This window comes from Elaeis guineensis, chromosome 2, assembly GCF_000442705.2.
Source record: "Elaeis guineensis isolate ETL-2024a chromosome 2, EG11, whole genome shotgun sequence".
NCBI lineage: Eukaryota > Viridiplantae > Streptophyta > Magnoliopsida > Arecales > Arecaceae > Elaeis > Elaeis guineensis.
In genome coordinates, this window is record NC_025994.2 from 109,775,896 (window position 1) to 109,790,753 (window position 14,858).

General features: G+C 37.8%; 1 protein-coding gene across 1 annotated transcript; it reads left to right on the forward strand.

The window, feature by feature from the left end:
• The first annotated feature begins 12,133 nt into the window (after nt 1-12,133).
• On the forward strand, nt 12,134-13,579 carry LOC105048538 (uncharacterized). The gene has a single exon (XM_010927870.4). The coding sequence runs from the start codon at nt 12,191-12,193 to the stop codon at nt 12,995-12,997; it is 807 nt and encodes a 268-aa protein (XP_010926172.1). The 5' UTR covers nt 12,134-12,190; the 3' UTR covers nt 12,998-13,579.
• The last annotated feature ends 1,279 nt before the right edge of the window (nt 13,580-14,858 follow it).

Here is a 14,858-nt window from a genome sequence, read left to right on the forward strand (position 1 = left end):
GATGGATGTTGGACTGTGGGCTAGGGTGCTGCTGTTTTTCTTTGCTTTATTGTGGGTATGCAGTGCCAGCTTCTACCTGATAAGTGCTTCAACTGCTGTTAGAGTCCAGGTGTCCTGCGAAAGGATTGGAGATTAAATCCTAGGCAATAGGCTTAGGAGGACTGTTCTATTCATCAAGATCTTTGTTATGGTGATTATAGTGCAAGATTTGTGTGGTGTGTTGGAGTTTAGAAAATTTAGTAGTAGGCCATATTCAAAGAACCTGATTTGATTTCAGTTTGTGTGATGCTTCAAGCTGTTGGGATGCAGTGAGGTTGAGTTTCCGTGGTCCGCATGTTTGCTGGTAAAGAACTTGAGGTTTTAATCGCTTGCTGAGAAAAGTAAAGGGGAAGATAATGAACTAGAGAAATTTTGTAAAGCGGGAAGAAAAAGGAGAAAAATGAAGGGTCATTATTTTCTTTAAAGGCTTCTATGCAGCAACTTTGATTAACATTAGAGAAGAAATGCTGGTGTTTCCATCTAATTCACCCATTTCTTAACCAACGTTTCTGTACAGCAATCAAGTACGGGAATCTTCATCATTCTTTTCATCAGTAATCACACAGCTGAAGGTAGAGCGCAACTGTAGGTTGCGCTGGGTTGAACACAATCAAAGACTACTTAGAAACTCTGATATCCTATCTGGAAGACCTATTGTGAGATCTTCAATATGGACCATTTAAGCCAATGTCATCCTTCATGTGGGGGGGGGGGGGGGATGATAAGTATCCTCAGGTTTAAATACTAAGCTGGTTTTGATCCCCTTTTTGGCAGTTGATTGATATCACAATGTATACGCCTTCGTTTATGATAACTCATTTGTGGTGGAATTAAGCTTTTGGTTGTGATATCTAATCTCTTCTCTTCATTTGTAATGTATTTGATTTCATTCTAGTTCCGAATCTGAGCCCATTGCTAGCTGCAATCTTTGGTTTGGTTTCCAATATAATCATCCTATCGAAACCACGTTATGGTGCGTTGATCTCCTTTGTCACAGTTCTGAATGCTCATAAGGTTGTTGAAAGTCAAACGAGAAGTAATGAGTCTATGTACACCAATATATGCTTAAAGTTAAGTTCCAAACTAATCAAGGACATCAAGATGTCACCAGATCTTCTTTTCGTTGCATACAAAGGCTGGCATTCCAACGATAGCTTTTTATTGGCAAATTTGTCATGGCTAACGCCTTCGCCTTTGTTTAATGCTTCCGGGTGTGTTAAATTCCGTGAACGATGTAACTTAATCTTGGCTGACCCTGAGACCTAAAGCTTTCAGGCCCTTATTGCTTCTGCTGTTGGAGCACTGAGCATTGCAACATACGTAAGACACTAAACCATCTAAACGTCTTCACCGCAAACCAAATTTGCTTTCGATTTAAACTATTGTGCCTTTACAGGAGACTCCGCCAATCTCTATTGGTGATGCTAACAAGTACGAGCTAGTCACCTTGTTTTGCGATAGTTGGTACATGATAAAGATCTCTGAAACCGTCATGGTAGAAGACCTTTTGAATTCCTTGATGTGAAGATGGCTGGTCATCATGAAGTTTTCAAAAGCACGATATTTTGTGGGTTTTGTTATTAATGAGCAACCTCTCTTCAAGTTGCGGTTGTGGATGTGTCAAATTTGGATAACAATTTAATTGCGTTAATATAATTGCCTTGAAATGACAACGTTGCAGCTTGTATGGCGGCCTCTGTACATTGGCTTTGCTACGTTTGTTTTTCTAATCTCAATATATACTTCATGATGAATCCAAACTCTGTGGTCCGAGGCTTGAATTTTCAAGCCCAAATGCAGTCCAAATATTGCGGGGGAAGTGCAGTTTCAAGCCCAAATATTGTATGCCACCAAATGTTATAGTGCTTCCATAACGGTATTCTCTTATAAAAGATTAGCTTTCAATGATGCCATCTCGTCAAGTAAAACCAGTCTGGTGGAGCCATGACAGGAGAACAAGAGAAGAAATTTTTACTGTGGCTGCTCCCGATCTTTCAGGCCTTATCCTTTGGAGGCTGCTCTCGGGCGAGAAAGTCAGCATTAGTATCTTAAAAAGGCCTAGTTGGAATCATGACTATTCTGTAATCATTGAGTTAAAGGATCACTTCTTTTAAACAAACTAGAAGAATTCAGCCCAAAGCCACGCATAGATCAAAGCTTCTAGAAAAGCAGTGCCCACCAATACCTCCTTTTCTCCATCCTCTTATTGCTATGAATTGCAGGCCCCAGGCGCACCTTAAAACTGTGACAAAATACAAATATAGTAAAGATGTTCCAGATTGGACAGACAAGGAGGACCTAGATACATCAACTTGCGAGGTTAGGCAGCCCTACTGAAGTGAGATTCTTGAAGCAAGTGACTGAGAAAAGTTGATGCAAAAGTATTGCTACTGGCATCCTATTCCCACAGTTTACAATTAAAACTCTTCGAGACTACTTGCATAGATGAAACTGAATTTAGGAAACTGATTCGAATTCAACAGGTTGTAGTCTTCAAGAAGTTTGTGATACTCGGATTGATGAAGCACAAAGACAAATCATTGCCGCCACGCAAATGGCTTGAGTTAAATTTTGCTTTAATCATAAGAGAGAGGTTCATGATACTTGCCTATCATCTAACTTAGATATCGATGACCAAGAGGATATTCTCCATATGTCATCTAAACAGGAAATAGAATAAAACATGATTAGGGAGCTTAGATAAGCTGAGTGCACGACGTATACCATATGTTTGATTTATATGTGATCGATTGGCAATTCAGTTTTGAGAAAATTGAGTTCTAGCGGGGAGGTCTCAACATTATTATTATTATTATTTTTTTTTTTTTTTTTATGTTAAGAGGAGGCTCAAAAGAGCCACCCAGGGAGGTCTCATCTTAACAAGGCTAAGTGAGCATAGGAGAAAGCGTGAGAAGAAGGGGCATGCTGGCCCATGTCCAACATGAACTGCTATGGAGGTGATACATTTTTTCACCTTCTTTCCATGTAACCATGGAGATCATGCATGTTGCTTCATCTTAGAATATCTGAGCCTAAGCCTGTTTAAAGCTCAAAAGTGATGGAGAAAGCCACTGGTGTCCAAATTAAACTTAGTTGTTCAGAAACTAGTACAACAAATTGTAACACAACGAACCACATGCAAGACCATCCGATAGAGGGAAGTGCTCCAGAATTCCCATTGTAAGTACTTTCTTCATAAGAGCACTGGCTGCAGGAGTACAATACAAAACAGATGACTGTGATGTTGAGTAAATAATGTATCTTCCCAATTGGTCCTCTCCCTCTTTGAATTTTTTTTCCCCTCCAGTGTGCAAGATTAAAGACAAATAGTTAAGGATCATGCTGGCTTTAACCATACTTATTAGAGGCCCGAAGGCAATTAGGTTGGTTACTTCTGTACGAGACATGGAACAACCAAGATCCACTGCAGTGCGGCTCATGTACCACAGAGTACCGTGCATCCATGGATGGTTCCCATTAGAAAATGGACGGCCATCAACTAAGGCATGGCATGCACTCGTGGACCATTTTATTTGATGGCGATGGTGACCATCCATGGTCCACAGTGGATCCTTTAGGTGGAAACCGATGGGAATGCTCATTGGATTCTGGCTTGTCGGATTCAGGTATCGCATGAGCCTATCACGCGCAATCTCTTCTGGCTAGGGCTGAAAAGGCTCTATATAATCTACTCAGAAAAAGAAAAGGTTTCATTAGGCCCTGACATTTAGAGAGCTAGGTGCAACAAGTAGGTTTGCATGTGACCTGAAGTTAAAATAGCAAACTCAGGGCATTCATTATCGTCTGTGTGACCATCACCTGCGAAGTACTTCCAACTTTGAAGCAGGGAGGAGGCTTTGGAAAGAACGTTTCCTGCTTCCTGACTTTGACAATATTTTTATATTATATTTGGAACAGGGTGATATTTTCTTTTGTTCACTTTCTCATGAATGGACTTGTGCACTTACAGTATTTTCTCTAAGCACTTTATATAGCAGGCAACAATTCATTTATGAGAAGAAAAGCAAGATCTAAGATTATAACGTTGTCATCAGAGTCAATGTCCTATTTGTCTCATGATGGATAAAAAGGCAGGTGTTTTTTTACTTGTTTTACTTTTCATTCTCTTCCTTTGCTAAAAATGATGTGCAAAATGGAAAAAAAAAAAGCAAAAAAAAAAAGATCCATGTAGCCGATTCTAATTAATTTCGGATCACAACTTTAAGTTGAGTTGAATTGAGTACTTCTACGTGGGAGGATGATAATATAATAAAATATTCTATATATAAAACATGATGAGCTTCAAATTGAGTAACAAAGATTAATTTAATTTTACTTTCATCATTTATGAAATAAATGAGAAATTTTAGAATAAGAGAGAGATATAGGGAAAATATCTTACAATAACATATGCATAGCTTTTATCTAAAAAAAAAAATATTGGCATGGTTTTGACACAAAAATAGACAACATAATGTATTTGGCACTTGTATTGCAATATAAAATAAAATTGGGTTAGTTTGCCCAGATCCGGACTCAAAAAATTAATAATTAATTAAAATTATTATAAAATTGCTTTTAAATTACCAATCCAAGCTATACACACACTCCATAGAAATTTAAATAAAGCTTTTTATCCTAATATATATATATATATATATATATATATTATTTTTTTTTTAAAAAAAAGATGTATATATGTTTGATGGACGTGTATACATATATAAAGTAAACTTTTGTCAAATCCACCTTTATCACAGTTGCTTCATTTCAAAAAACCAATCATATCTTTCTTCATAGCCTCGTTGGACAAATTATAAAATGGAAGAAAGAGGTGACGGATGGATAGTGCAATCTTCTCATGCAAATTATGTGAGAAGTGAAAAGATGGAGGTACCTGGGCAGGGGAGGCCAAGGAGGCCTGCATCCATGACACATGTTATCACGAGAGGAAAGGCCGCTTTATAATTTTAGTGGAGTCTGCTCGCCGTGCGTGAAGGAGCGCCGCGCCCACTCCACGAATCCTTATGCCATACGAACGGCTCGAAACACTAGGACGACAACAAAAGAAAATCATAAACAGACACAAAACTAAAACACCCACTTGCACGCCAATTCGTTAGCAAGGCCCCCACAGCCCGCGTTTGGTCCCCACAGCAAGTGGGTGGCGAGCGTTTTGGTGTGGCAAAACTTGCTTTCCTGGCGTCCTCAAGGGTGTGGGTCCCAAGAATTTACGTGTGATAATGGGTCTGGATCAGTCCACGTGGCATCTGGGAGGCAGAGCTGATAAGACTCGCAAGGTCACCTCGGACATTTTTATGCAGTGGAGGGAACTTGCAAGCGAGGCCGTCGTGCATGAAAGGTGTTTCTTTTGAATTCAATCTATGTTTGGCATGGTATTTCCTTTCGAGAGGAGACTCCTTTACCGGCGTTTGTATGAACCCCGTGACTCTGATGTCAGCCGTACACTTAGGTCCAGACTCTAGTTGGATAGCGGGGTGGTTCAGGTTCAAAACTTCAATTACTCCACTTCACATGATTGCAGTTATGAAAGATCATGAATATCAAATTGAATAGTTAATATGCATCTAAATAATAATAAAAATAATAAATAACAATCTCTTTCTGTAAAGCTGCAAAAATTTGTATTGTAAATATTATATTGTGTGCATCTCTTCTTGGTACCACCTACGAAGGACTCAAATCTTCAACTTTTCTGTCTTTCCATAAAATGTAAATAATATGACATCAAAATTATTAAAATAGACGGCTCATATAATTTGTTAGCCAAAAGCTCCTAATTTGACCAAATAGTAGCCCTCTTTCATTAGGATCTTTTTTTTGGTACACTCAAAGACAGCTCAGACTTAAATTCTTACAAAATCAACATCTACCATTACCGGTCCATTAAGTTTTGATGGTAGAACGCCTACTTGCTTCCAACACATATTTTTATGAACGACGGTTGATGCTACAGAATTGATTGTCTGATCATGTTCTCTGAAAATGTGGATTATTTTGAACATCCAGTAGCCCGCTTCATCTATATAATATCTTTTAAGGCAGTGGTTGGAAAGATTCTTTTTTGATTTCAAAACCAAATAGTGAAACTGTAAGATGGAAACTATTTTGCCTGAATTTGACATCCAATGGTGTTCTAATAAATCAAATATCAAAATTTATGCTAGATTGTGCTTTTTTTTACAATTGGATGTTTGAGGAACTAAGCCTGTCCACAGAAAAATAATTTCTTACTACCATCAAAAAGATAATTTTTTAGGGACCAACATTAGTTATTTTCTAATAAATAAACAACTTATTCGAAGCCATGGATAGCCAACGCAAATAAGTAAGTTATCTGTTGCTCTTGATCTCCGCGTCTGAGGTCGGACAGCCGAGGTAAAGATGGTCGAGGCACTGCTATTGTTGGAGCTCCATCCAAGAACCTACAAAAAGTCTTCATCGAGATGTTCTTCAGTGAAAATCCTTCGACCTTTGAGTCAGGAAATGGAGACTAATGAGAAAGAGTAGGAGTGGAGAACTTTTTGTGAGATTCTTTGTGTCCCTTATTTATAGAGGAGCTGGAGTCATATAGGTCTTGAAGTCTCGATTGCATTCTAGATCTTGTGCATAGATTAGGTTAGAGAGAGTTCTTTCCTTTTGAGAGAGATTCGATCATGAAAAAAAATTTTCCTATTTGGACTTTCCTAATTTACTGGAAAGGCGGATTCCGTCAATGGTGATCTTCAACTGTAGTTTGGTTCTAGCCAACCTAAAATAGATCGTCCAGAGCCAAGATGAACTCCGCAGCATGAGTTGGAGATCGAGGATCCAGCTGACACTTCTAGTTCAGTGTGGTATGCTTGGCGACTTCTAGATCGTTGTAGTTATGTGGTCTGATTCGATCTATCTTCCGAAGTTCGGTCGGCACCGAGATTTTCTTTGGTCGAGGCTGAGGTGGAGATCCACAATATTACCTATAAAATCAAAATTCATTAGCTCAGGTGGATGTTTATTATTATTTTTAAATTTTTATTTATTTTTATCAATAAAAAAATTATATATTTTATTCAATATATGCATTTCATGCGATACTCAAATTTACATGAGAAAAGTAGCAAACAACATCAATTAGAGATGGATTTGAGTATATCAAAAGTTATATTTAGCATATCTAGCAACGCTAATGTTTTTTTTTTTTTTTTTGGTAGAATAGCAATGCTAATGTTACAAGATAATATTCAATGAAATAAAGCATTCCTATTACACGAACAACAACAAAGCAACAAACGTATGAATGAAGGCTCGCAAGCAAAGTTGTTTAAATATTAATCCTACGCTCTACCAGACAATTTTTAGTGGGATCCAATAACATCACGCCATTAGTGCTATTAATTATGGATGGATGACCTTCATGAGCCGGTGACTAATGTCATTTTGGTGATTACCTCCCCTTTTCCATTAATGATCAGTGAGGCGCCAAAAGGTGGCTTTGCCTGCCCATCTTTACGTGAGCTTCAGACCATCACTCCTTTAACTTCCGTGTGGTGCTTGGATCGGTACCTTGAGTTCCGAGCCACTAAACTTTGATAAAATCTTCTAATTCGTGGATTGTACTATGCTATTTATTTATAGTTTATAGAACTGGCAGTAACTTCTCCACCCGTCACACAGTAGCTTTAGGTAGTGGAGTAAGTTGCTTTGACTAGTCTCATCATCAGTGAAGGGACACAGCACTCGTGTGCGCGTCTAATCAAACCAACCTTGGCCTTTTAAAAAAACGTTTTATGTTAGATGGATTGTTTAAAGGTTTTGTAAACTTGGCAGTTTCTTACTAATAAGCTAATGATTGGAAGAGACAAGAACAGTAAACCAGGAGGACAATAAATCCTAGGAATTGACCCTAGAATTACTGGTACTAATCTGATGATTACCGACTCAATTATTAAATCATTATTTTCTTTTGAACGTTGATCTAACTTTTACAAAATAATCATAAAATCTAGGCGAACCAACTCAAGAGCATATTAATAACAGGGAGCACCTAAGGAGCTTCAAATGCTATTTTTGTGCATCTAAATACAGATCGAAGCAATGACAGGAGCATTATATTTTAGATTTATCAAACACGTACTTATTTGAAGCATAACCGATTAATAACCCCATTGTTATGTGTTATGATTAGTAGATGATTACATATATTAGTATTTTTGCAAAAAAATAGGCCAAACTTATTCAGTAGAACTAGGAAACCAAAGAAACCTCTCCTTCTTATACCAAAAAAAAAAAAAAAAAAGAAAAAAAAAACCTCTCCTTCTACAATAATCTCTTTTTCTCTTTTTTTTGTCTTTTTTTTTTTAGATGAAGGCTACTGAAAAATTAGTTAAATTGCAGCCCATGTATATAACCATAATGCATTTAGTATTATATCCTTGTTTACAATTTTATATTGAGCTGTTCCACAATGTTACAAATGGACCTACTTTACCATTGGTTTATAATATTCAATTTCCAGACCTTAGCTTATTCTATAAAATGTTCCCATTTATGTGGTGCAATGATTCAATAATTTAAGAATATAGATAATTATTTGGTCAATGACATTTCAGAATCCATTAGGAAGGCATAATCAAGTGAGGCAAATGAAGCTGCTAGATTTAAAAGGAGAGGGAAGATTTCTAGATTTGAATGTTGGGAAGTGTTTGCCAAGTATTTGACACAAGTAATTCTTACTTCACGTCTTCAAATGATGGCACATCCACTACTAATCTCATAAAAAAGAAAGAAGGAAGAGAAGACAAGCCATAGCATGAGCACAATAATTGAATAATTTTTGATTAATTTTTGAATACTCTATAGTATTTAGCCAATAAAAATTCAAAAATGTTTTAGTAATTTTTTGGAAAGCATTTTGTAACTTGGTCTTGACATGATAGAGGAATGGTCCAATTAAATTGAAATACCTATATTTTAGCAAAAATTCATGATTGAAATATGAAATTAGTTATTCACAATGAAAGCTTAGGTTATTAGAAATTTTTAAGCAATTTAATCGAGATAGTTGAATCTATTTATCGAAGAAGATATTGAAAAATCATAGAAAATTCTATTTATAGATCAGTTACAAGATAAGGACACTGTCCAATTTGATGATTGTGGGCTCCCCTTTGTTGGGATTTTTAGAGTTGCCACCTAACTTGTGGTAACTAGCTAGGTTAATGGTGGGAAAAGACTTATGGATGCATACCCACTAACCTTCTATTAGAAAGTCTTAGAGGGTAGAGGTTTTTCTAGCTCATAATTAGATTTGAGCATATTAGTAAATAAAAGAAAAGGAAAGAAAAGAAAAGAGAAAATAGGAGAGAAGACAATGTAGACAACCCAAGACTCCTTGATGCTTTTTCTTATTCTTTTATGAGTTGCTAGTGGAAGGTAAGGGTTTAAGATTCATGGAGGTAGAGGAGTATAATGGAAGAGACAAAGGCTAGGATTTGGTAAATTCAAAATGGTATAGGTTCCCTAGGATTTTCTAATTTATGCCTAATTTCTAGGAGATTTTTTCAGTTGAATGTGGAGAAGAGAGGAAATATTCATATGGAAGGAGAAGAGACTCCACGACCAAGAGTAGTTGCCTTAAATCTAATATTTAGCTAGGATAAGAGGATTGAATAGCTTCTTCCTGTTAGATCTTAGGCTTAACGAGGGATTGATGTGGTGGCATGAATCAATAATTGAAATAGTAGGAAGGCACATATTTTGTGTTTGTTTAGGAATGGGTGGTTAGGATATGTAGATAGGAGAGTAGTTGGTTGGATGGCTAGGATTAAGGCTTGTATGATTTAAGAGTGAAAATAACTTTAAGATAGCATGTCACTATTGATTGGAGGAAGAGAGGAGAGAATTGAGGAGATGGATGGTTAAGATTGAGGGAGTTTGTTTATTGAAGTATTTTTCTTATGGAGAGAATTAACAGATAAAAAGGGATGCTACAATTAGGAGAGGATTTAATCTAGTATAAGAAGCCATGCTAAATAAAAGAATAGGATTGGTCTTCATGGTTTGGTGAGGTAGAATAAGAGTAGATGGTTAAGATGTTGTAGGAGAGAGAGAAAGGAGTATGGTAATGGAAGCTAATGGTGGTAAATATATGAATATTAATTGATCTAGGAGAAGGCTTAGAAACTATTTAAGTTTTTTTTTTGTGAGGCTTTTAGGCCAAATATACGATACCAAGCAAGTCCATGCATGTCATAAAATTAGAATGAACAGTGAAAAGGGTCTGAGAGAATAAATCTTAGATTTATCATGCAGTGGGGCTAGAATTTGGAGTTGAAGAGAGAGAGAGCATGTCAGAAGTATATCGGGATGGACATGTGACAAGAGGAGAGTGAAGGAGAAATCAAGTTACCTAAAAGCAAATATTGAGATAGCATTATAAAAGGGTGCAACTTAGGGAGAGAGCAGAGTAAAAGTCAAGTTTAGGATATTTTTTCACTTTATACGCTCTATGAGTACAAAAAGATTATTTTGATGGTGTATTTATAATAAGAGAGATTGGTGATAGAGTTAAGATATGAAAGGATTCAAAGATTTATTCATGATATTTTGGCTTGACCTTATCTGTATTATATTTAAGATAGACGCAAGTTTATGATACAAGTGTAAAAAAGTAGGGATACTTAGATGCATGTACCATGTTTGGAGCTATCATAAGACTAATTGAGCTAGAATAGACTAAGATGAATAGGATTATGTTAAGTAGCATATGGTTTGATGGGATCAAATGGGGTTTGGTCAGATATAATTGGGAGCAATTCAATAAGATTAGATATGATCACATGAGATTAGTTTTGCTTGAGATGAGATTGGATGTAGTTGGGTGTAATTGAGTAGAAATGGATTAAATCAGGTGGTTCAATTTGAGAGTTGGTTAGGATCAATTATTGGTATGATCAGATTGCAATTAGGTTCTGAGGGATTATGTTAATTAGGTTGGATTAGGACTAGATTTGGCTAGATCAACTAGGACAAATTAAAAGACATGGTTGGGACACGTTGAGGCTAGGGATATAATCCACTGCATCTAAGCAAGGCTAGAATATACTAAGGTTAGAGCTATAATCCATTGCAACTAGGCAAAATTATTTTTCCTACAACTAGGAGGTATCGGAGTCATCAATTTTATTTGTATAAATGGAGTAACATTACATCCTTGTAAGCACCACTTCTATGACATAGCATCATCTTGGAGTATAAATCTTGTCTTATAAGACAATGCCACCATGATATTAAAAATGCATGCTAGACCAGCAAACAACCCTCATAAACATCATACATATTCATACAAGATATAGTTTATATCACTTGAACCATTTTGCTGGATTGCATTAAGAAATTAGCATAAAGTGCGGTTACTTAAGGCTAACCATGTTTTAGATTAGATATGTATCGTAAAATGTTAAAAAATTGATGTGTAACTTTCACACTAGCTCTTCTCAAATGACATCTTATGAATCCTAATAAGTAACCAAGGGAATTACATATCAACCATGTAACACTATATGAGATCTCTAAATGACTTAAATCTTTCTCTCTCTATATGCTAATTAGAGATGTTGCACCTAGTATAAACCTGATCTTCCATGGTTAAATAAAATAAGGTGTTTGCATGCATACCTTTAAAAATTTGGCTTATTGCATGTATATCATTCAAAAAATCAGTTTTTATATACATATCCTTCAAATCATCATATTTTTTCTTGAAAAATTTGACATTTAGTTTCCTTGAAAAGAGATATACCTTTTTGTATAAACTTTTTAAGAATATTAATGCAAAAGGATAATAAAGTTCATTTCACTAATATCATTAATCAAAAATCTAATAGCAGGTTGTCAATGTAAAAATAGAATGATTTAAAGGGTGTTACATATATTATAAATTATATATGAAAGGAAAAATATACACAAAAAAAAGAAAAAAAAAAATCTCAGAAACCAAGAGGTAAGCTCACTGGAGGTGCCTGAACTTCTGAATTTTCAAATGAAAAAGGAAAACAGTGGCAACTTATTCCCCCTATAAAAGGAGAGCTACGCTCCCGCAGAGGGCTCACTCTTTCTTCCACTTCTCACGCTCTTCCCTCCTCCTCCTCCTATGCTATATCTCGAACTCTGCACGCTTACCGCGGAGAATCCGACCTCGCCGTCCTCCCTCTTGATCTTCCCTCCACTGTCCGAGCCGGCCATGGACCCCGTGAAGGCGGAGAAGGAGACCGCGATGCGGCGCTACCGCCGCCTCCAGAAGATCGCGAAGCTCTTCCGCCTCCTCGAGGTCATCGCCGCCCTCCTCCTCCTCTCCTGGTCCTCCGTGCGCCTCCCCGCCGCCGCCCGCCTTTCCGGCGACTTCCTACGCCGCCTTGCCGCCGTCCTCCTCAGTCCCCGCTTCGTCTTCCTCCTCGGCAACACCATCATCCTTGTCCTCTTCGCCAAATCCCGCCACCTGTCCTCATCCACCGACGGCGTCGGCGGCGACATCCATGACCAGTTCCTGGAGACCCGCGGTCGGATCGATTTCCCCCCGCCGCCGCCGCCGACGCTGGCGGCGCAGGAGGAGGTCGTGTTCGAGGACAAGACGGTGTGCATGGAGATCCGCGCGTGCCGGAGGAGCCGGTCGGAGAAAATCGACCGCCGGCGGAAATCGCCGGAGCTCCGGCGCGCTGGGTCGGATGTGGGACCGAAGGGAGCGAAGCCCCCGCCGCCGCCTCCAGAGGCGCCGGCGGCAGCGGAGAATGAGCGGAAGATGAGCAGCGACGACGATGAGGAGTTCCGCCACATGATCGAGGCATTCATCGCCAAGCAGACGAGGTTTCATCGCGAGGAGTCGATGGCGATCGTCTCCGCCGAAGGACCGCAGCTATTAATCCCCTCCGCAGGATCACCAGAACCTAATATTTTTAATTAACAAAATTATATAAAATAATCTCTAAGAAAAAAAGTGGGATTTTAACCACCACCCCCCGCCCCCCTCCACTTTTTTTTTTTCTTTCTTTCCTCTCTCTCTCTCTCTCTCTCTCTCTCTCTCTCTCTTTCTTTCTTTCTTTCTGGTAAATCTGTACCTGTTGTACATATCGTAGTAGAGTGATTAAAAGGACGGAATTGCCCTTGTTAATTAGTACCAATCTGGATCAGCCGGTGGATATGTTCGTAAATTCGTGATCTTTTTATATTTAAAATCTATTTGGTAGGCTATAATAGAGCCCGCTACTTGTATTCAAATTTTTGTCATCTGGTTGCTGAGGATATTATGCTAAGCTTGCACAATGAAGGTTGTGGTATGGCGTCTCAATGCTTTGACATTTGGGTCCCATTGAGCTTGGCATCTCATGGCCGTCCGATCTATATCAAATGACTGGTGGTTTAGCGTGTAATTGTAGTTATATTAATTGTCGTTATTGTATTGATTTGCGTTTATTTATTAGGAAATTCGTGTGGTCCTTGTGACTTGTGAGCAATGGGAGTGGCTTGCGGCACACGAATCCGTGTTTGTAGGTGAGCAAGAGCGAAAAGGAAGAAGCAAGAGAAAGGAATGGGTTCCAGATTCCTTCTGATTTTGTTCATATATATTCCCTGCTAACCCCACATGCCCTTCCTTTTTCTGTCACGGATTCTTCTTTTGGTTTTGTAGTGTTGGGTAATGCAACGCATTAGCTAGGAATGTGTCCCTTCTCAATCCAGGGGTCCATTCCATTTTCTTGCTCCCATGAGCTCCAAAGCTGTCCTTTTTATTGTCCATTAATAAATTGCAAGAATATGGCAACCAGAAGGAGCTAATTGGATTTAGAGGTAGATGAGGAGGTCATTAATGTATCATTTAACAAGTACAGTTCATTTAATGCAAAAAAAAAAAAGCATGATACAGAAACAAAATTTCATCAAATTCTGATGCCTATAAATAGTTTCAAGAACTGATTTATAGGTATCGCAATTAGTTTTGTTTTTGGTGTCCCATAAATTCCAAGTGAAATGGAACACTCACTCCACTATCTCTCTCTATATTTTCGTATTCTCTCCTCCCAGTAGAGTGCTCTTTTCTTTTTTCCCTTTAAATATAATAATGCATTCACTTAACCCAGATGATCATTATTCTGAAAGATTTCCTTTCCATCATGCATGTAATGATGAAATATGTGCTAGTTTATTACTTGCTGAACTACAAGATTAGTTGATGCCAAGTCATGCATCGTTTTTTTTTCCCTTGATGCTCTTTCAGCTTAGCCTTTTGACTATTTGGATAATCATGACATGTTGTCATCATTTATATAGTGTGACTGATCGCTATGATAATTCACTAATCACTAAGATAAAAGGTAATTTGCATATTAAAAGAGCTCAAAAGGCTAATTCTTTTCTTTTGGTTGCACTACTTGGATTCACATAATTATCTCCACTGAAAAAGAGTATTAATGAGGTGGCCAAGGGAAAGCTTTTAGCTACGCATGCTATCTTCTTTAGTTGTAAATTAAACTACCACCACCTTTCTTTCTCCAATATACGTGTCCTAAAAGGACATGTAAAAGACAAAAAATCCTATTCTTCCGCATCAAATTGTCTGTTCACTTTCCTTCTCCCTCCTCACACTAAATAGATAAGCTCATTAGATACTGAGGGTCCATGAGAAAGAAAGTAAGGACCTTGGGCATGTCCTAATGCTCTTTAATTTAGTGATGGGTGCCAACAGATATCGCCTTTGCAGTCTGCTAGACTTTTGCATATACTCCATTAGTTGTTTCTTCATAGCACTGGAATTTATTCCTTGGAATATA